General features: G+C 51.6%; 1 protein-coding gene and 1 long non-coding RNA gene across 2 annotated transcripts; one reads left to right on the top strand and one right to left on the bottom strand.

Moving 5' to 3' along the window:
- Positions 1 to 373: 373 nt before the first annotated feature.
- On the top strand, positions 374 to 11,122 carry LOC113599544 (uncharacterized). Its single transcript, XR_003420431.2, has 3 exons — positions 374 to 2,137; positions 3,538 to 3,633; positions 4,500 to 11,122. It is a non-coding gene; the product is annotated as an uncharacterized LOC113599544 (long non-coding RNA).
- PGD (phosphogluconate dehydrogenase) lies at positions 4,654 to 21,739 on the bottom strand. The gene is made up of 13 exons (XM_015083133.3): positions 21,602 to 21,739; positions 20,932 to 21,007; positions 20,202 to 20,381; positions 17,700 to 17,765; positions 15,897 to 16,015; positions 13,864 to 13,933; positions 11,496 to 11,630; positions 9,396 to 9,585; positions 6,357 to 6,487; positions 6,016 to 6,149; positions 5,549 to 5,648; positions 5,271 to 5,393; positions 4,654 to 5,179 (listed from the first exon to the last, which is right to left on the bottom strand). Exons 1-13 carry the CDS (start codon positions 21,607 to 21,609, stop codon positions 5,060 to 5,062), a joined length of 1,452 nt encoding a protein of 483 aa, XP_014938619.1. The 5' UTR covers positions 21,610 to 21,739; the 3' UTR covers positions 4,654 to 5,059.
- Between the last annotated feature and the right edge of the window lie 1,172 nt (positions 21,740 to 22,911).

Below are 22,911 nucleotides of genomic sequence, written 5' to 3'. Positions count from 1 at the left end.
GCGCCTGGGTGGCTCAGTCGGTTGAGCATCCGACTCTTGACTTAAGCTCAGGTTATGATCCCAGGGTCGTGGGATTGAGCCACGCGTCAGGCTCTGCACCGAGCGTGGAGCCTGCTTAAAATTCTCTCCCTCGGGACGTCTGGGTGGTTAAGCATCCGACTTCAGGTCATGACCTCATGGCTCGTGAGTTCAAGCCCCGCGTCGGGCGCTGTCCTGACAGCTCAGAGCCTGGAGCCCACTTTGGATTCTGTCTCCCTCTCTCTCTCTGCCCTTCCCTCACTAACACTCTCTCTCAAAAATAAATAAACATTAAAAAAATTCTCTTTCCCTCTTCCCCTTCCCCCACTCTCTGTCTCTCTCTCAAGGAAAAAAAAATCAATTTCCATTAGCTGTAGTATAGGTTCTATAAGCTCATGAGGTCAGGACTTTTCATCTTCTCTCACCACTGACACACGGTCCCGTCACAGTGCTTGGCACATAGTGGGTATACTGTAAGCATGCCAGTGGCCGAGTGAATAAGTGAATGGTACACTTCGAGCCTTAAGAGCTTAATGGTTAATTGCCCGGATTCCGGCAGCAGCTTGCCATTGTTCCAGTTCCAGTGCTTCAGGAGTTATGCGACCTTGGACAAGTTACTTAACCATCCAGGAACTTCATTTGTGAATTGGGGCTGACGGTAGTACCTGCTTCAGGGGGTGTTGTATTATAAAACTGCCTGGCACACACTCAGTTATTACTTTCCAGTATGTGCCATGTATACAGCGTGAGAACTCAGGAACACTAGCAAGTAGGGCCAGAGTTCCTAACTTCGTATAACCAACTGTCTTTTTCAAAAGGAGCGTATGTGGCAGATTATATTCGCTCAAAACATAGAGCCAGTATCTCCTGACCCTTGTGTTCCTCCAGAACACTGCCGCTCCGCCATTAAGAGGTGGACTCTAGGGGCACCTGCGTGGCTCAGTCAGTCAAGTGTCCAACTCTTGGTTTCGGTGTCAGGTCACAAGCTAAGGGTTCGTGGGTTCGAGCCCCACGTCGGGTTCCATGGTGTCAGCACGGAACCTGCTTGGGATTCTCTCCCTCCCTCTCTCTCTGCTCCTCCCCTGCTCATGTGCACTCTCTTTCTCTCTCAAAGTAAACATAAAAAAAAAAGGTAGAATCTAGCCCTCCACCCATTGAATTTGGGGTGTTTATGACTTGCTTGTAACTGATACAATGGGGCTGAAATAACGCCCTGTGGCATCCATGGCTAGGTCTTACAAGGCAATCCAGCGTCTGCTTTGTTAGTGGGAACATTCCTCACCTTTGGAGCCCTGCGCTCCCACGTGAGAAGTTAGCCCAGCCCGAGGCTGCCGTGAAGCGGGGCAGCCGACGGCCATGTGGTGAGGCCACAAGTAGCTTTTTCAGCCCTAGCTGAGGTCCCAGCCAGCAGCCAGCATCGGCCACCGGATGCATGAAGAGGACGGTCACCTCCAAGTGGTCCCAGCCGTGGCCACCAGCTGTCTTTTTGCTGAGGTCCAGATGTTGTGGAGGAGAGATGAGCCATACCCCCTGTGCCCTTCCAGTTCCTAACCTAGCCCGCAGGATTAGGGTAGTAACGATGGTTATATTACTCCCACTGAGTTTAGGGTAGTTCCAGTAGTAACTGGAACAACATATAGGATTCCTAGACAGTGAACACATATGTGCCAACATCCATACTAAACACGGTACACACATCTACACCCACCCTGGAGACTTCTCTACGCCTCCTAAAGGGATGGGCTCCACATCTACCTCAAAGAATGCACGACACTTGTCAATCGCCTGCCTAAAGTCTCTTTGCTGAGAAACCCTGTCCCCTCCCTTATCTGATCCATACACCTTTCTAGCCACCCAACCCCTTTGTGTCCCAAGTAAAGCAGAAGTTGTGGCTGAAGTCATTAATAGGCCTACAATCTCTGCCCAGGGAGGCCCTTTGCTAGAATGGCCACCAGCCTGTCCCTGCGTGGTCCGGGGACAGACCCCTGTGCGACCAGCTCCATCGCTTTCGGAATCGTGGACTGCCTCACCTTCCACGGGAGCTGGGTAATAGTGAACCCACAAACAGTATTTCCCTATGCGGCGGGCACTGATTTCATCCTCAGAAGAGCTCGGTGAGGTAGGTATTGTCATCACCTCTTTTGTGTGAATGGAAAACTGCGTGGGTACAGAGGTTGAGACACGTGTGGGGCAACAGTGAGTTCGTGGTGGGGCTGGGATTTGGGCCCGGGCTCCCACCCAGTAAGCTGGGCTGTCCTCCCTAGAGCTAAGAGTTTTTACTGATACGTTTTTCAAGTAGGTCATGGGATGTAAAATTCAAAAAGCATGAAAGCATATACAGTAAAAAGTCCCCCCCACCCCACTCCCCGAGGACCTAGGCAAAGGACTGTTGTATTCTTTGACAGTAAAAACTTCCTTTTGTTATGCCTTGTGTGCCAGGTACCGTGCCAAGGACTTTGTATAATCTCATTTATCATCCCACTAACCTAGGGAAGTAGTTGCGTCTTTTTTTATTATTATTATTTTTGTTTGTTTTAGCGTGCAAGTGAGGGAGCGGGGTAGAGGGAGGGAGAGAATCTTACGCAGCTGAGCATCGAGCACGACACAGGGCTCGATCCCACGACCCTGGGATCATGACCTGAGCCTAAATCAAGAGTTGGACGCGCAACCGAGTTACCCAGGCACCCCGGGAAGTAGTTTTTAACTATGAAGAAATGTCAAGTCAGAGAGTTTAAAGAACTTACCTGCGGGGACAGCGCCAGTCAGTAGAGCGAGGGCGTGTGCGCTCAGGTAGCCTGACTCTGCACTGACGCCCCTCCTGCTGCACTCCAGCACTGCTCTGTGGTCGAGTGGCCAGGGTGGCCTCAGCTGGGAGCTAGTGAGAAACGCACAGCACGGAGGGGCGCCTGGGTGGCTCAGTCAGTTAAGCGTCCGACTCTTGAGTTCAGCTCAGGTGATGATCTCATGGTTCATGAGTTCAAGCCCCACATCGGGCTCTGTGCTGGCAGTGCAGAGCCTGCTTGGGATTCTCTCTCTCTCTGCTCCCTCTCTGCTTGTGCTTGCTTTCTCTCTCTCTCAAAACTAGACATTAAAAAATAAAAGAAATGCACAGCATGGGGCTGCCCCCCAGCACCCCTCTCCTGCTGAATCAGAAGCTGCCCTTTTTTTCAAGATCCACCCCCGGGAGTGGGGGCTCACATACAGTTTGAGAAGCTCCACTGGTCTGGAAGATGTTTGTCGTGACCTGCACCCCGCCCTCCCCCCGCCATGCAGCACACAGAGAAGCCCCACCAGCAACCTTCTGAGGACTGGTTTGCAGAGTGAACTCGCCGCTGGGTGCTGAGAAATCTGGTTTCTAACGCTCAGAAATCCCTCTGCTTCGGGGACAGACACACCCGGAAGTGGTAATAATGCCACATATAGGTGATTATGTGCCAAGCATATAATCTTGGTCTGTTCTTGCTCTGCAAATGCTCAAAATAGCCTTAAGGAGACAGGTACTACCATCCTGTTTTACAGATGAGAAAACTGAGGGCAGAGACAGAAAATAGTTGGCCTAGAGTTCCACAGCTAGCCGGTGAAGGGGCTTGGAGCTGAGGCTTCCGCTTCCAGACGGTGATCAGGGGCTTGTGTTCTGTCAGATGGCGTCACTAGTATTTCAAGCACTCTTCTGGACAGTCCAGCTTTCCTTTCCTTTCCTTCTGGCCCTAAACCTCCCATGCCTCGCTAGTGCTTCTCTCTGAAGGCACTCGCTCTCCATTCTAGAAGCACAAGTGGCCATAGTTCACCTGTGAGAAAAGCTGCACTGAGTGATTCACGTCCCTTAAAAAAGAACCCTGTCACGGGCAGTGACTCAGCACCTCTTATATTTAAAGGTGTGATCAGGGAGGGGGACAGTCTCGCTGTGTACTCACATCCAGGCTGAGTCTCAAAAGTGGAACATTTCATAAAAAGGACCGCCTCCCGTGTCAGCCCCTGCCTGTCCCCGCACACCAGCTGTCAAAACAGGGAAACTCTGGCTCTATTCTAGGATCCTCTCAGGACTTTCTGAAGCATTCCACAGAATTCTTTCTGGAGTTAAGCTGCTGGAATAAAACAATTACACTGGCCCCAGGCCACAGAACTATCAGTAAGAATTTGCTGGCAGGATTTTTTTTCTTGAGTAAAGAAGATCAAGTAAAAAGGTCTGATTCAAGGGGCAGGCTTAGGACGCCAGAAGTCCCACCCCAAACCCAGGGCCTGGCTTAGGGACAAACAGAAAGAGGTGGGGCACACTGAGCCCACCCTGTCATTTAAGTGGAGTTTCCTAAAACGTGGGATGAAGTGACAAAAGCCATGAAGACTGTACCCGTGAGCTGCCAGGGCCCAGCGCCCAACCCGAGGAAACGTTCGCACCCCCTGCACCCTCAGCCCCCCATCACCTCCTGGTCCTTCCCCGAGTTAATCATTACCCTAACTTTGGTCTGTTTCTTGTATTACAGTCTTTCTTTAAAGGAAACGGAGAGGAAACAGTAAACGAGGCTGGAAGGAAACAAACGGAGTCAATTGTGAGGAAACCGACTGCAGATCTTTCTGCCAAGGGGGATAATGGCTCCGTGTGGCAGGTGAGGCTACTGGAGAGTCTGGGGATGAAGCACAGATAGAATGTATCTTTTATTAAGTAGAGAAAACTGGGAATTCTACTACGTGATACCAAGGTTCCAGTTTGAGCGGACTCCACAGAAACCCTTCCCATCTACATGCGCCTCTAGCTGGGAAGATTGCGCTGCCTTCCCGACCACAGGTGCCACGTGGAGCTGATTCACGCTACCGCGCACATGGTCCCCTCCGGGTCGCCCCAAGGGGCGGGGGCCGAGGGCATGGCGGGTCTCAAAGAGCTACGTTACAAGTAAACTCATGCCGACCTTTTCAGGAGTCCCTTGTGAGACTTTATTTTAAAAGGTCTGCGCAGTGGGCTGTGGGGCAGAGGGCTGCGTAAGCGGTGTCGTGTGGCCAAGTGGAATGTCCCAATCTGTGGAATCGTAGCGGGTGACCCGTCCGGTCAGGCATTGTAGGAAGAGGACGACACGCTGCCACCGTGGCCTGTCCAATTGGTGTGGACAAACCGTCCGGGGTTGGCTAAGAGTTCGTAAGTGTGAGCCCCGAAGTAATCCCGCTGAGCCTGGAAAACAAGGAATTGGACGGGTTGGGATAACACGGGGACACGGACCCTCGGGCCGTGTCAGTGTTTACCACCTGCTCCGAAAGCTTACCTGGATAAGGTTGGCGGGCAGCATCTCGTGTCTGTAGCCGTCGTAGAAGGAGAGGGCGGTGGTGAAGCAGGGCATGGGGATGCCCGCCCGGACACCGGTGCTCACCGTCCGCCGCCAGGAGTCCTGAGCCAGAAAGAGCCAAAGACTCGGAGTCAGCCCCCAGAGAGGAGAACGGGCTGCGTTTGAAATGACAACGCTCACGGGCATCGATGCTGGTGAGGGAAACACAAAGCCCGGTGTGGCAGAATTCCCACACCGCCCAGCTCTGGGCTACCTACCTGGCAGTTTTCAACAGCAGACTTAAAAAAGTCATCCAGTAGTAGATTCTGAAGGTGTGGGTTCCGATCGAATGCGTCTTTTATCTTTCCTAGGAACACGCTGAAACAAGCAAGAGGGAAGAAACCCATGAAACTTCACCTCCGCGCGCTCAATGCCTGCCAGAAGGCAGGGAAGGAAGCCGGAAGCTGGTACATCCGCCCGCGAGGTACAGACTGACTCTCCTTATCCCTTCAAGCCGGCTGTTTGCTCAATGAAAACAGAGCCCACATCCCACGAGGCAAGGCCAGAGGGCATGACCGTCCTCCCAGAACCAGTTTAAAGGGAGTAGGGTTGACAGTCTAGTTAGAACAGCCGACCCCGTCCTGTCACCAGCGAGGGGACTGGCCGCGCACATCCTAGGGAAACCGTCCCCAGGTGCAGAGGCTGCGACTCCCAGCACGGCGCCGCGGCGCGTCCCCGCACTTACCTCCTGATGATGCAGCCCCCCCTCCACATCAGGGCGATGCCACCGTAGTTGAGGGTCCAGCCGAATTCCGTGGCGGCTTGTCTCAGCAGCATAAAGCCTTGCGCGTACGAGATGATCTTGGAAGCATACAGGGCCTACGGAACGACGGACGCGTCAGAGCTACGGTTAGCCACGTCCACCCCGCGGGCAGGGCAGGGCCGGGCCTGGCGCGGACAGCGGTGTCAGGACGGGGCTGGACTCTGCCGCCCCCACCCGGGGCCTCCCACGTCTCCAGGGGCCGCTCCCACCCCCACTGCCGCCCAAGGCGCCAACCGCGACCACTGCCAGGGAGCGGGCCCCACCTTCTGAATGTCCTCCAGGAATGATTTCTTATCACCTTCAAACTGGATCTTTTGGGGACCCTTCAGCTTTTGGCTGGCTTGAACCCTCTCGTCCTTCAGAGACGATAAGCACCGAGCAAAAACTGCCTCTCCTACGTGGGAGAGAGGATAACGTTACCGAAGTTCACACGTGAAACTGGACAGAAAAGAGTACACGTAAGCCCGAGAAGTTGAGGAAAAAATAGAAATGGAGCCGGATCTCCAACTGTACAAAGAGCCGGAAGTCTCAGTCTTGGGCTGCAAAATCTAACATGGCTCAGAAAGAACTTTTTTTTTTAAGTTTATTTATTTACTGAGAGAGAGAGAGAGAGAGAGAGAGAGAGAGAGAGAGAGAGAATCCCAAGCAGGCTCTGCCCTGTCAGCAAAGAGCCCAACTCAGGGCTTGATTCCAGGAACCGTGAGATCATGACCTGAGCCAAAACCAAGACTCGGATGCTTGACCAACTGAGCTACCCAGATGCCCCAGGAAGAACGTTTATACAAAACTCTAGGCAGCTGACTTGGAAACTAAAACTCCACAAACAAGTCAATCTTCCAACATAATGTAGGCATCAACCACAAAAATCAACACGCAACTCAATGGGGAGCTTTGCAGAAAAAGCGAGGAGGTAAAGCCACCATGATTCACAATTACTCTGTTGGTTCCCAAGTCAAATTTCAATTTCAGTTGAGAGGACTTTAATTTTTAAATGCTCATCAAAGACTCTACTCTAAAAGCACTCGCTACTCCTCAAAAACTAGTGAATAACAGGCAGCCTCAGAATTTGGTGGGAGGCTCAACTATGGCGGCATTGCCTGCACACGGGGGGTGGTGTGAAACCACTAGAACACTGAGAGGTAACCTAGACTCACCCCTCAAAACACTCCATTTTCTATTTGTGAAAATGTAGTTTCCAGTACATCTATAATCACCACAACTTTGTTTCACTGGACTAAAAAACATTTTAGAAAGGTATTTTCATATCAAGACATTTAGTATCTTCAAGAACTAACCCTTATAAAAGACTACTTGCTCAACTGACAAGGTCTTTTTTTTTTTAATGTTTATTCATTTTTGAGAGGGGGAGAAGGGGCAGAGAGAGAGAGAGGGAGATACAGAATCAGAAGCAGCTCTGAGCTCCAAGCTGTCAGCACAGAGCCCGACGCGGGGCTCGAACCCATGAACCACGAGATCCTGACCTGGGCGGAAGTCAGACGCTTCACCGACTGAGCCAACCAGGTGCCCCTCAACTGACAAGTTCTCTAATGAGAAGAATTCCTCTAGTCATTCCTTTCCCCGCAGACAAAAATGAAGTAAACTCTCTGGGGACCAACAAAGGGCTTTGTTTTTGAGGAAAGGGTGCCAGCCACACACACTCGAGAACGCTGTCAAGAATGCTGGGTAGTCCTTCTGTCCCCGGGCAGCCCCCTGGCCTGCACACACCCAATGACTCGGCACAAGCAGGAGGAAGTATCTGTGCAAGGCCACTGGCACTGGGAGGCCAGTGTGGCGCAAGCCCTCAGCGTTACTCAAGGCTCAGCCCGAAGATTTACTTCCCCGGTAGTTCAGCAAACACACACGGTGCCCATCCGGGGATTAAGCCTGGCCTGCCTCTGCTGGGTAGAAGGGGTACACCGTCTCTCAAACAAGAGAGTGGGATCCTTTCTGAGCCCGCAATACTCTCCCATTTGGGTCAGTGATGACTACACTGTTCCCAGCTATTGTCCCCTCGGTCCCCAGCCCAGGCAACACTCAGATTTGCTAAACCTCGGCCACTTCCTTCTGCTTGGCCTGCTTCTCCTTACGGTGTCTCACAGCCCCAGCTCACTGTCACCAAGGAGCCACAATTAATCAGGAAATCAGAAGGAGGGAGGAGGCCAGGGAGGGAAAGACAACCTTTAACCGGAAGGGTGAGGAGGAAACTGTGTTTTATTGGAAAGGGAGCCGTTCTGCCATCAGCAAACATCAGCCTTTCATTACACACACTAGACCCCTTGTTTTATTCTTTTCTTTTCTTTTTTTAAATTAATTTGTTGGGTTTTTAAAAGGACACCTTTTAAAAGGTGCTGTCTGGGCACCCCGTTCTCCTTTTTCACTCTTGCCAGAAATGTAGCTATTTTATTCTGAAAGGACCAACTTGTGGTTTTATTAATCCTCATTATTTGTTCTCTATTTCTGCTTTCTATGATTTCCTTCGCCCTGTATCTTTTTGAGTTTGAGGCTTAGCTCACGGCTATAAGACAAACAACATGCACGAAAAGGATACACACCAATGGTCAGGACAGTGGCTTTCTTCTACAAGAAGGGCAAGGAACTTAGGACAAGAATGTTAAAGGACTTGAAATGTGTAGGCAGTATTTTATTTTTAAAATATCGGGGGGGGGGAACCTCAGCAAAATATTAATAAATGCTGAGTACATAAGCTTATGTTATTCTGCGAACTTTTGTATGAAAAACTTCATTACAGTGATCTGACCCATTAGAAAGTCATGGAGGTCACCGACTACAGTTCAATCACTAAGACAAAAACTATCCCAGGGGCACCTGGGTGGCTCAGTCGGTTAAGCCTCTGGCTCTTGATTTCGGCTCAGGTCATGATCTCATGGTTCGTGGGTTCGAGCCTCACGTCAGGCTCTGCGCTGAGAGCACGAGCCTGCTTGGGATTCTCTCTGTCCCTCCCCCACTGATGCTCTCTTTCTCTCTCTCTCAAAATAAATAAATAAACTTAAAAAAAAAAAAAAAAACAACAAAAAGCTATCCCAAAGGTCAAACTGGAGAAGAAAGCCAAGAATTTCCAAATGTATCTCAAAGTCCGTATGACTGAGAGGAGGTTACCGGGAAGAGACTGAACAATGTCAGCCTCGCACACCAGAAGAGCAGAAAGCACTCTGGAGGCTGACGAGGGCTGCACACATTCTCCAAAGACCCGCTCCTTAGCTGCCAGTCTACACCAATTTTCCAGGAGGACGTCAAGAGCAAAACAATGAGATAAAAGGCTCCAGGTGGAAGCGGCACCTTACCGATGAGGGTGACAGGAACGCCGTACTCCAGGGCTGAGATGGCAGTCCACTTCCCTGTGCCCTTCTGCCCCGCGCTGTCCCTGATCTTCGGCAGCAGGTGCTTGCCGTCGCTGTCTTGGAACTTGAGGATGTTGGCCGTGATTTCAATCAGGAACGAGTCGAGCTCGGTCTTATTCCATTCCTCAAATGCCTAGTGCAGGACGCGAGAGGAAACACTGTGAGAGAAACCAGGGCCACACGGGAGAAGCCCCCTTAACCGGCTCACTGCTTTCCTCTGCGAATGCTCACCGACGCTCACGATTTGCTCAGCACGAGAGGCCAACAGGGTCTAGGTATGTGCCTGAACGCTGCTCCCCGAGCTGAGCTCTCTGCTCCCCAGGAGACAGTTGTATCTATTTCCACCCGGTTATGCTGACTTCCGATTTCCAGCACAGCTCTTTCCCCCGAGGCAAGCGCCCCTCGCCCCACACCATCGCCTCCTCAGAGGCCTTCCCCGCTCCCCTGATCTATATCTACCCCTTACAACAGTTTCCTCCTCTTTGTAACAGGTACCACCAGCGGGCTTCATCTATTTATTTATTTTCATGTTTTTGAGAGAGAGAGAGAGGGAGAGAGAGAGGGGGAAAGAGAGAGCACACATGCGTGAGCAGGGAAGGGGCAGAGAAAGAGACAGAGAATCCCAAGCAGGCCCCATGTTGCCAGCACAGAGCCTGATGTGGGGCTCGATCCCGTGAACCATGAGATCATGACCTGAGTCAAAGTGGGCCACTTCACTGACTGAGCCACCCAGGTGCCACACCCCTGAGTTTTCTATTGTCTATGCAATTATTATTGTGTCTTCCCAGCTCCATGCAGGATAGCGCCTTTGTGGTTTTTTTTTCACTGTCACATCCCCAGTGTTTAGAACAGTTCCTAGCGCGGACAGAAGCACTTCTATGTATTCGTTGAACACATGTATTAAGTTTGAAGTAAACCAATTAAATATGAACACAATAAAAAAAAGCACTATTTCTTTGAAAACTAAGATTGTTTTGGGGGTGCCTGGGTGGCTCAGTCGGTAAAGCAAAGTGGGGATGACACCGTTAAACCTCAGGAGGAAAAACCGTACAAAATCTGGAAGGACTCTGCAGTGCGTACCTCACAAGTGTCTCTAAATCACGCTCCACTCGAAGTGACTGGAACTAGAAATTCTGGATGAGAAAGGACTACGATGCGAGCCGGGAGAGCCACATTTAGAGAAAAGGGCGGGAATGGCGATGAGTGTGCTCTCCTGTATTTTCAGTTAAAAGAAGGGTTTGCCTCGTCAACGATGCTGAAGAGAACAGAGTACTGAGGCTTACCTTGAAACGTATTTGTAAACGATCAAACCGACGGAGGGCTGGCCAGATAATCGACACGGCAAGCGTAGTGTAACGCTAAGCAAAGAATCAGGGTGGTGTGCCCACAAGTGCTCACTACCGAATTCTTTCAGCTTTGCTGTATGTTTGCACATCTTCATAATAAAATATCGGGGTGGGGGCGGGGGGTGTTATGTTTCCCCACTCTGGCTAACTTTTTTGACTAACTGCCAAACAGCCAGTCCCAACCTGACCAGAAAAGCAAGCTTCTCGGGGTGCCCCGCTGGCTTCGTCAGTGGAGTGTGCGACTCTTGATCTTGCGGTTTTGAGTTTAAGCCCCACCTTGGGTGTAGAGATTACTTTCAAAATAAAATCTTTAAAAAAAAAAAAGAGGGGCACCTGGGTGACTCAGTCGGTTAAGCATCCGACTCGATATCAGCTCAGGTTATGATCTCATGGTTCGCGAGATCGAGCCCTGCGTCTGGCCCCATGCACTTGCTCTCTTGCTCTCTCTCTCTAAAAATAAGCTTAAAAAAAAAAAAAGGGTCAGTAAACGGTGGGAATGGTTACCCCCAAGATCCCCTGGGGACGTTCGGCTCAGTGACGAGCTCTCCCATCTTATGGCTTCCCTCCGACCGGGCTGAGTCCATCCTGCCAGCGGCACGACCGCGGGAAGGAGGAGGAGGAAGGCTTTACTGGAGCCAGCAAGTCCCTTCTCTGAGCAGGCCCGCCTGCCGCACCCGCAGCAGGGCCCGGGACTCACCTTCGCCATCTCGTCGTGCCCCATGTCCAGCACATCTTTCATCAGGTGGTAGGCCTCACAGATGAGCTGCATGTCCCCGTACTCTATCCCGTTGTGCACCATCTTCACGAAGTGTCCCGCTCCTTCATCTCCCACCTGTTAGAGGGACGGGCACCAGGAGGCCTCAGAGACGGCCCCAGAGGAATGGCCCAGAAAAGCCCACATCAAATTCTTTCGCCAGGCTCCCTCCCCAGACAAGGAACGATAGCGATGAAACAAATATCTGTAGTATTTTTAAAATTAAGAATCACTATGGAGCAACTCAATACAAGCTTCAATCCAGCCCCGTGTTACTTCAAACTCACTCTAAATTCATTCTAGATTCTTCCACACCTTTCAATTCACTGCCGGCACCCCCAGCCCTTTACCTGCATTTCCCACCTTCCCTTGTTACTCAGGGCCCCTCGCCCCCAGCCCTGGCCACGAGTCAAAGACCTCCTCCTCCTCCTCCTCCTCCTCCTCCTGAGGTCACCATGCTCCTGGTGACCGGGGGTTACAGTAAGTCAGCTAATTAAATCCCTTGTACTTTTAAAAATACTAAGTGTGTTGTAGGTGTTTCCAATGGCTACCAAGGGGTAAAGTGACCTTAGATCCCAGGTCTGGCCCTCCACCTCATAAGCCCAGAAATGTGTCCTCACCAGGGTCTCACGGTTGACAAAAAACACTGATTTCTAACAAAGCTGGCAAGATGTATATAGTCAGAGTCCCAGTTTATGAATTGAGGGTGAGAAACTTAACTATGGATCTTAGTAGTTACAAGTGTAAGTCCGGCCGGCACACTCTGTCCCTGCAGACAAGCTACGGGGGAAGCCAAATAATCTGCAAATGGTGTAGTGGGCGGGGACTCAGAACAAAGGGAGTGTCGGGGTCAGTACTCAGGGGCATCGGGCTCTGAGGTCAGGTGCATCCGTCTCCACGACAGGCACCTACCTGCGGCTGGACCCAGTGTTTGCTGGACCTGAGCACGCTCTATCCTGGCTGTCACCGCCGGGATCCGTACTGCTGACGTTTAGAGAGACCTCCACGGTCTGAGTCTCCACTGGTGACCTGCCTCCTGCTGACTGTGACACTTTCTGTGGCTGCTAAGGAGCGTGATGAGTAACATCTTACTTCACCCCATCCTGGCTGTGACTTCACCAGTGAACTAAGGAGTGCCTGCTTTTAGGATCTAACCCAGTTCTTTCAGTAACCCGAGACAAAGCCTTGAGGCTACGGAAAGACTCAATCAAGACACCTCAGGGCCAGTATCTGTATCTGTAGATACGCTTAGGACAGAATTCTTGACGCTTCTATCCTAAGCGTATCTACAAAGAAGTGACTGTCGCTGTACTTTTACTGTAGTAATTGACTGTCAAGGCGTTAAGAGGTCCCTTCCCAGTCCTTCATACTAAGGAGAAAATCATCAGCCCTCCAAATCCAGCCCAGCCTCTCTCTACCCTAAGCAGACAGTGACCACTGGTGAAAATGTACAGACCAGTGTGGGCGCTACAGTTGAAGTCACCGGGCGTGGTCAGTCCCCCCCCCCCATTCTTCATATGCCTCAGTCCTCGGTTCATCTCCACCCTTTACCTCCCTGGGATGAAATAAAACTAACAAAGGGGATTAGGAGCTAAAGAGACCTTAGCGACCATCCAGCCCACCCCCCACGTTTTACAGACAAGAACACTGAAGCCCACGGAATTTTCTGACTCGCTCATGATCACCCAGTTAATGGAGAGCCAGAATTACAGCTCAGGTCTCCCAGCCTCGCGGTATGGACTGAGGCTGCGGTAGGGATAAAACTTATTCCAGTAGCAACACAAAATGCCGGAAGAGAGGTCTGTATGAACGAGCCTGGGCCTCCCTCCCATTTCGTGAAGGCAAGAGGCCATAGTGTGCTCTGTTCAAGCACAGGGCACCTGCATCCCAAGCTACAGGTACGAGATTTTCCACGGCCGGGGCCAGGATATCTGACAGCACCAGCCAGTCAGTCCTCTTCCACGTGGGCAGACAAGGCCCCCTTTGGATTCTGACATCTTTGTCATTTTCCTGAAGCCACACAGCTAAAACAAACCTCACTTCCCCTCATCCTTGCTGTGCCTTCTTAAAGAACCCAGCTTTCAGATGAATCGAGGAGGGCTGTTTTTAACATCAGCCTCAAGGCTCTGAACGTTCAGTTAAGATGCAAGGACATGTAACACAGGCAAGCATCTTAGGCCTCGGCTGTGCTAGCGACTTCGTGACCTCACATCTGAGCCGCTTGTTGCCACCATGGGCGTCCTGGCTCTGTGCACTTTGCGACACCTGTGCCCATGTTACCAGCAGGCTTGAAAGAGTAGCCAGAACTTGCCCAGTCACAGCACGGTTCCCCAGTTCCTACTTTTGCAGCGATGCCTTGGAAGATTGTCTTGATGTGGGGCCTGTGGAAAGGAACCGTGTAGTTTAGCTACTGAAAAGAGAGGGGTTGAGATCTCAAGATACTCAAGGACTATCCCCCCACCCCCAATTTTGTTCAAATGGAGAGGCTGAATGGGAGGTGGAAAAAAGTAACGAATGTGCCAGAAGTGCCAACGGAAACCTGTCAGAGGCTGCGGGCTCTGTGATTAGAGCAGACAGACAGACAGACAGAAAGGCCAGAAGAAGCATCAAAGCATCAGGAGAAATTTCTTCTGCACAATCAAAAGAAGCTGTGGTTCCAAACAGCGGGCCACAGGGATGTTCCTGTAGAGAGCCCTTCTCCCAGCCCGGGTGCGTGTGGTCAGATACAGCCCAGCTCTGCCTGGTGGAACCGTGCAGGACCCCCGGGGCTGCGCCCACTACTATTCAGAGAAAAACCGGGTGTTCTTCATTCCTTCTGCTGCTCCTGTACGAGAATAGGTTACCTCACGGGCTTCTCGCCTATGTTCTCCTCACTATTGACCACTAAAGGCTCCTTCACAAGAAGTGTTTGGCAAAGACAGAACTGACGGGGTCGCAAAGCTAACGCTTAGAATTAGGGCTAAGACAGTGACATGCGGAGCTTGAGAACTCTCCTGATCTCATGGGGAGCACATCAGGTCACAGCGTCACTTGCACCTCTGCCAGACCGGTGCGAGGAAATGCAGGGCACCTGTGCACATCAAATACTTTCCTGCGTCATGTCTGCGTGTCTAGCCTGCCAGGCTGTTACCCCCACGTAAATGTTCATAAGCTTCTCAGAAGCAGGAAGACTTCTATCTACTTCCAGATGTAACTTACGTAAAAGAATCCCCGAACTTGGGGCGCCTGAGTGGCTCAGTCACTTAAGTGACCAACTCCAGCTCAGGTCATGATCTCATGGTTCATGGGTTCAAGCCCCGAAATGGGCTCTGTGCTGATGGCTCGGAGCCTGGAGCCTGGAGCCTGGAGCCTGCTTCAGATTTTGTGTCTCCCTCTCTCTCTGCCCCTCCCCAACTTGCACTCTGTCTCTCTCTCAAAAAAATAAAGAAAACATTGCCAAAAAAATTTTTTGTTTTAATTAAAAAAAGAATCTCCAAACTTACTCCTCAGAGAGGTAACAGAAAGAATAACTTTCCCCAGGAAAACCCTTCACCTCTGGGAATTAGGTTTGAACATGTTTTCTTTAACAACTGACATAACTGTAGCATATTTGGAAGTCAAATTCATTCAGAAAAGAATGGTACCTTGTCAGGCCTCCCTGAAAAGGATCCTCCTTTTCTGTTTGCTTCTGTTCTGCTCAGCTATCTCCCTCTGTCTGGCTCTCTCTCTCTGCGGTCTGAACAGCGGGGGGAGTTGCCCTCAGTCAACGGCAGGTGGGATTATCCCTTCCATCTGTTTGTGTTGGTTCTCTCTCCGCTCACCCCCCACCCTTACGCCTCATGCACCCCTTCTTTCACATCTCCAACACACCTCCCCTTCTATGGCCAACACCTCCTCTTATATGAAGCACAGCAAACAGTGTAAAGTGTGTTTTTGCCCCAAATCAAATAAAAAATGTCCACCTCGCTTTCCCAGGGACAAAATGGGCTCTGTCAGGTTTTTCCATTACCCACAATTATTAAATGCACAGCTATCTTAGAACTGTACATCACTTATAGAGGCAGACCTTACTTCTAAGTCCAGACAGTGCACAGGACGCTATGCGAACAGCTTCCTTAAAGCCTCTGAACTCTGTAAGCCTATTTAGAATTTCTATATCAGTCTTGAAGGGAGTAACAGAAGTAAACAGGCAAAAGAGAATATGCACGTGTATGATGTCAAAGCAGCAGAGTGGATAAAAGAAACCTTTCCAGCATCTCTGACACTCAGGCACCACGGAGGTCAGGGTGCCAGAAGTGTCCCCAGCTCACCCTTCTCCCAGCTCGGGCCTCCCTTGTGCCGAAGTGGGGCACCTTCGATACTCACCAGGCTTCTTTGTCACCTCCTGGCATAAGTGAGGGGCCATAGCGGGCCCCTTCCTCTCCGCCACTGACTCCGCTCCCCACAAACAGGATTCCCTTGGCCTTGAGGGTTCGACATCGTCTCTACAGGAGAGAAAATTAATTTCATTATGCTTCCATAAAGTTCTCTCCCAATGAATGAGAGGAGGTATCAGACACGTATGGAGAGCCCACACTGGACATGAAATGACCCAAGGATCCAAGAACAACCTGATCATTCAAGAAATTTAATCCCCTCAGTTTGGGAATTAGAAAAAAATATCCAGCCTGCCTGGCTGGCTCAGTAAAGGATGTGACTCTTGATCTCAGGATCGTGAGTTTGATCCCTATGTCATGTGCAGAGATTACTTTAAAAAAGAAAAAAAAATCCACAGAAGTCTAATGTTTATTTATTTTTAAGAGAGAGAGAGAGCGTGCGTGCACGCAAGTGGGGGAAGGGCAGAGAGAGGGAGACACAGACACAGAATCTGAAGCAGGTTCCAGGCTCTGAGCTGTCAGCACGGCTGACCCACAAACAGTGAGACCATGATCTGAGCGGAAGTCAGACATCCAGCCAACTGAGCCACCCAGGCGCCCCTCCATAGAAGTTTAAAATAGCTATCTGGGTGCCTGGGTAGCTCAGTCAGTTAAGTGTCCCGACTCTTGATTTCAGCTCAGGTCATGATTTCACAGTCTGTGGGATCGAGCCCCGCATCTGGCTCTGTGCTGACAGCAAGGAGCCTGCTTGGAATTCTCTCCCTCTCTCTGTCCCCCCCTCAAAATAAATAAATAAACATTAAAAAAAAATAATAAAATAATAAAACAATAAAATAAAATAAAATAAGATAAAATAAAATAAAATAAATAAAATAAAACAAAACAAAATAAATAGCTATCCTTCCCCCAAAAGGAAATAATAAAGCCAAACATACATTCTCATTTTACTAGAAGATCCAGTTACCGTAAGACTCAATCAGGAGTTTAATACAGGGCGTCTGGGTGGCTCAATCGGTTAAGCATCTGACTGCGGCTCAGGTCATGATCTCAAAGTTTGTGAGTTCAAGCCCGGCATCAAGCTCTCTGCTGTCAGCTTGGGATTCTCTGTCCCCCTCTCTCTGCCCCTCCCCCACTCACACACACTCTCTCTCTTTCTCTCTCTCAAATAAAACACTTTAAAAAATGATACAAAAGAGTTTAATACAAATACGACTTCCCCGACTCAGCACTTCAGATCCTCCAGAGACTCCTTCTAGCATATGAGGCCAGTAAAGACGTGGTTCTCGGGGCACCTGGGTGACTCGGTTGGTTGAGCATCCAACTTCCACTCAGGTGATGATCTCGCGTTTCATGGGTTCAAGTCCCGAATCGGGCTCACTGCTCTCAGTGCAAAGCCGGCTTCAAATCCTCTTGTCCCCCTCTCTCCCTGCCCCTTCCCTGCTATCTCTCTCAAATAAAACATTAAAAAAAAAAGGACGTGGTTCTCAACCACATTGCACACCGACTGACATACCATGGGCTGGTGGCACAGAAGGAAAGAGCTAAGCACGAACTCTCAGCCTGCTGTATCCAAGCAAAAGTCATCCTTTTGAGTTATATGTATGACAGAGGAGGCCTCATTCCATCAGGTATGTCTTAGCAGAAACAAAGGCCAAGAACTGCAACGTCAGCACCAAGCCCCAGAGTCAGCACTACAGAAGGACAGTCCATGCTTTTATCACATGTACAGTGCTGATACTTTTTTCTAGAATGTTCCCAGAACCAGGAAGAATTTAGACTGGAGAATACTTACTGTGGTATCCCTGTATTCAGAATTTCCTCCATCAATGATGATGTCACCAGTGTCCAACAATGGTACCTGTAACCAGACACTAGCATTAAGGTGAGCCAAAGAAATGAAAGACAAAAACAGAATGTACCTCGAGCAATTAATACAAACAAGAATTTATCCCAAATAAATCCAGTCTAAAAGCGTATGTTGTTTCATTTTCAAAAATCCTCTCCGCGGCTACGGCTGGAGCCTACACGAAAGGTTAGGGCTAGCAACCCAGTCAGACCTCCCCACAACTAAGATGGTTCTCTTTAAAATTTGACAACAACCAGGGGCGCCTGGGTGGCTCAGTCGGTTAAGCGTCCGACTTCAGCTCAGGTCACGCTCTCACAGTCCGTGAGTTCGAGCCCCGCGTCGGGCTCTGGGCCGATGGCTCAGAACCTGGGGCCTGCTGCGGATTCTGTGTGTGTCTCTCTTAATGCCCCTCCCCTGCTCGTGCTCTGTCTCTCTCTGTGTCAAAAAGAAATAAAAACATTAAAAAAAAAAAGAGAAATAGGGGCGCCTGGGTGGCTCAGTCGGTTGGGCATCTGACTTCGGCTCAGGTCATGATCTCACAGTCCGTGAATTCGAGCCCCACGTCGGGCTCCGTGCTGACAGCTCAGAGCCTGGAGCCTGCTTCCAATTCTGTGTCTGCCCCTCCCCCATTCATGCTCTGTCTCTCTCTGTCTCAAAAATAAATAAACGTTAAAAAAAAATGTTTTAATTTGACAACAACCAAAACCTACTTGAAAGATTTTGTATTTCCAGTGTGTGCCCCTGGCTCGTTTACATTCCCAAACACTGGGAACAGGACTCGTTCTGAAGGATTACATCACGTCCTATAAAATCTCTGCACAGGGCAGAGTGGGGGTCCAGTGAACAGACATCAGGTGGTTTGGTGCCTGAGTGAGATGATCAGCCCAGTCTGGAGACAGCGGGAGGAGACCGGGCCTCGAACTAGCACATCTTCCTACAGAACACAACTGGGCTGGCTTGGTCATTTATCATTCGGTCCACACCCCCCCACACCCACAGGGCTTCAGTGAACCTCACTTCGTATTTTCTTACGTTGAAGAATAAGCTACCACTTTCCAATCCGTTCTGTCACCAATCGTGACCAGCCTAGCATCTTGCTACACAAAAAGCTTGTTATGTCCTTCCCTTATCACAGTGTTCTTCCTTTCTAGGTCATTTTTGTCTTTCGTGGTAGCACGCTGGTTACAAACCCCTCTCCCCGTGGAGACGCCCCCACTGTTAACAATGCTCCTGGAGAAAAGGAATGTTCACCCCTTGCCTTTGTTTCCTGGCACTACATTTCTCACCGAGAAACGTTTCTTCCAGACAGCTAATGCCTTGGGTTTTTTTCAGAACCCGAGAACCTGTTACCGTAGAATTGTTTAGGAGTAGCTTCATAAGTTATTTCCACGGGTGCCCCTTCGTCCATATGTTGCGTGTGGTTTTGCGTTTCGTGGTTGGAGGAAATAGCACCCCGAGGCTGCAGGGCACTGGCCGTGAGCTTGTCTCCGTGGATTGTCGGTGAGGTATGTTGAGGGAAGGGGCCCCAGAGGTGCCCCAGAAACAGCTCACAGCTACAGTGCCTCAACCAAATGCTGCCGGGCACACTCCCAGGGGAAAAGGCTGTTGTCCCCATCAGCTCCTCCTCTCCCACAGACATCCCAGTGGGTGGGTGGCCATCAGCCCTTCTGTGAGGGGACAGACCCACCATCCCCTGATGACGCACAGCAGGGGAAAGTCTAAAGGGATCAGACTATAATTGTTACAGAACAAGGGTTAGCACCTACACAAAACACTCCCTCCTTGGCTGATAATCAGAGCCAGAAGTGTAACAGAGGCCTGCCTCCCAGAGGCCCTCTCTGGGACACTTGGCATCGGGTCACCCATCTGCCCCAGCACGGCCATTCCAGCCCTAACACATTTTTTTTTTCTTGCAAAAAAGATACACTTGCTAGAGCCAACAAATCATTGAGAAATAAGTACCCAGTATGTACTTCCCAGGATTCCCTAAGGGGACCTCATCGTTTATATGAAGCAATACAACACTTTAAGTGTCGAGAAAAATGGGAAACCGACTTCTAAATTTCAGACACTAAGGTTTATTAGCGAATAGCACTAAACACGCATAACACCACGACCAAAACTATGTTTCTGAATACCAAAGACAGAGACCAAGACTACGGTTTCTGTCCCCATTGTTAATGAATTCTTATGGCAACGTCTCTCGTCTCTCGGTGGCCTCAGAATCTCATGCCTAAGGAATCATTACCACCTGAGGATGTGCTGTTACTTAAATTAGTGCCAAGTTGACGAACACTGAGACATGGACGCAGTTTTGTTTGAACTGAGCAGTTCATATCCAGAAATTGAAAAAGAAAAAAAAAATCTCTTAAGTAGAAAAGCGAGATCTAGCTACGGGAAGAGACAGTTGCCCCGCTAGTAGCAGCTGGGGGGCAGGGCTGGCCTCACCAGTTTTTCAATGAAATCATCAACGGCTTGGCCAGCCTTCACCAGCAGTATGATGCGCCGAGGTTTCTTCAGCTTGGAGACCATCTCCTCCAAGGAGCGTGCACCAACCACCTTGGTTCCCTTTGCCTCGTTGGCCAAGAAATCGTCCACTTTGGAGACCGTCCTATTAAAAGCACAAACCTAGAAGGCCGAAAAGGTCTGATTAGAAGATTCAGGACACAGAAGACCTTCAGACCCTGGATTAAGTGAACCCCAAGGCACGGGACTGAATATAAGCAAAGGGTGACTGCCCGAGGCAAATCAGGCTAAAGTCTGTCGCTAGCTGATAGAGACTCAATCAAGTCTAGGAACCGGCTGCTGCAAACTGCTATCTTTTGTACCGAAACCACTTTAGTGTTTATAACTAAACTTTTCTCTCTCCCCCGGTTCTCATTAGGCAATAAAGGTAGAGTTCTATACACCCAGCCGGATTTCTCCTGCTTAACATCCGGTAAGTTTATCCAGGCTTACAGAACTGACATCTATTTTGCAAGACTGTCCTTCAGAGGATTGCAGAGCTGGCCCTCCCACACCGCATGTGACCACACTGGTGCTTCTCTTTCCCTTTGCAATAAACGTCCTAAGCAGCAACAGGGCATACACGAAGAGACCTAAGTTCCAGATTGTACAGGATCTTTGAAATCAGCCTCCGTGCACCAAGAACCCACAAGAGTGTGCCCTCCTGACTTACCACGAAGCCATGGTCATTCATGTTCAAAATTAAGTTCTGGCCCATGACTGCCAGTCCAATCAGTGCTATATCAGCTCTAAAAGACCGGGAAAAGGAACAAAGAAAAATGTGTCGGTTCCACTTTAATCCCTTCCAACTCAGGGGCCCAGAGTGTCCTAGCTTTTGCTATGAATACTTTGCCTTACCATTTCCTCTGTCCCCCTCCTCTCTTCTACCCCTGAGAACCCAGGCATGCGCCTCCAGGCCACCCTGCCCTCTGCCACTTCAAAGGACCTCAAGTTCTCTTGAGATCAACTAAACCTGCACGCAGGAGGGCATGCAATCTTTGCCGTGCTCACTGCCGGTGTCCCCGCTCCCACACGGGGGAGAAGCCCCTGCAGGCACAGCCGCCCACTGTCCAGCCTCTTCCCCTCCTGGCTCGGGCCCTGGCTGTCCTCGGCCATGCGGGTTCCCTCCCGCCCGGCCCTTTCTAGAAAGGGGGATCCGCCCGGCGCCGCCGCGAGGGGTAGAGGGCCCGGGCCCGAGGGGGCTGAGACCCTGAAGGTCCGAGGCTCCGGGCGCCACGAGGCCGTGCTCCGGCGACCCCCGGGGCCAAAGCGACTTCAGGCAGGTTCCGCCCTCCTCGCCGGCCCCCGTAAAGTTCCCCGGCGGTCCGCGAGCCGTCACTCACTGGGCCATGGCGGCGGCGACGGACCGGGCAGGAGCGGACAGAACCGGAGAGCTGAGAGCGCGGGAGCGGCGACCGAGGAGGAGGCCCGCTCCTGCTTCGGCCCCCAGGCTCTGGCCGCGGCCTTCCGGCGCCGACCAATCGGGAGGAAGGGGCGGAGCTGTGCCACCACGCCATTGGCCCTTCCCAGCGCCTGTTAGACCACCTGAGGCAAACAGTCCCGCCCACTTCTGGGGCCGGCTCAGGAGAGCGCAGAGCACATCGATGGCGACTCCAAAGCTGAAGGGGCGGGGTCGCCGGGGACTGGTATGAGCGCGCTGGGCGAGAGGCTCTGGGGGCCGGGACAGCAGGCTGGGCGCGGCGCGGGCCTAAGTGGAGGGGGGGAGTGGTGGGGCGCCTGGGACAGGCACAGGGAACCGGGCAGGGGGCGCCCGGGACTAGCACAAGGGGCCGGGAGGGGCGCAGGCACGAGTGGAGGGGTGCGGGGCACCTGAGACAGGCACTGGGGGCAGGGGGCGGGGGCACAAGTGAAGGCGGCGGGGGGCGCGAGCTGGCGGGCGAAAGGGACAGCGGAGCTGGCAGGGCGGGGGACGCCTGGGACTGGCACAGGGGCTGGGGCGAGGCGGGGGGCTCCGGGGCAGGCACTAGCGACTGGGGGGGGGGGGGTCGCGCAAGCCGGGAGGCCCCGGGACCGAGGAGGGTGTCGGGCGCGCGGCGGGGTCGCCGGGGCTGGCGGAGGGGCGGCGGCGGGCGGCCCCACCCGGACCCGAGCAGAGGACGCTCGGGGCCGGGGCTCCGCTCGGTGGGAAGGGTGGCGGCTCACGTCGGGCCGTGCATTCCAGGGTCCCAGGCACTCGGACGCCTGTTGTCCGAGTGCCCCTCGCCCCTCCCATCGCGGCCGCGCACTGTGGGGTTCAACCCCGTCGGGGACCGAGGCTCGTTGCGGCCTGTGGGAGTAACGGGTGCCAGGAAATGTGGGACCCCACCCACGACCCTGCGCGGGGAGCGCGCAGCCCCAGTTGCAGGAAAAGCAGCGGGCGCAGAGCAGGCTGGGAACGAACTTGTTGCGGGGGTGATGGAGGTCGCGTCGTTGAACTTCCCGAACCCGCTGAGGAGCTGGAGGTGCCCCGCAGGCCTTCTCAGAAGTGCCCGGGTGCTCCAGGCATCTTCCTCTCCCAGCACTGAACCCTCCCGCCTCCTACAGCAGATGCTGCTGAACCAGGCTTGGCGCCTCCAGCACATTTAAGATTTTTTGTGTTTCCATGAATCCTTCATGTCATCTAACGTGTACCTTGCACATAGTAAGTGCTCAC

Source organism: Acinonyx jubatus, chromosome C1, assembly GCF_027475565.1.
Source record: "Acinonyx jubatus isolate Ajub_Pintada_27869175 chromosome C1, VMU_Ajub_asm_v1.0, whole genome shotgun sequence".
Classification (NCBI taxonomy): domain Eukaryota; kingdom Metazoa; phylum Chordata; class Mammalia; order Carnivora; family Felidae; genus Acinonyx; species Acinonyx jubatus.
Note: the sequence above shows the minus strand (reverse complement) of the source record. Positions and strands in the feature narration are given on the sequence as shown.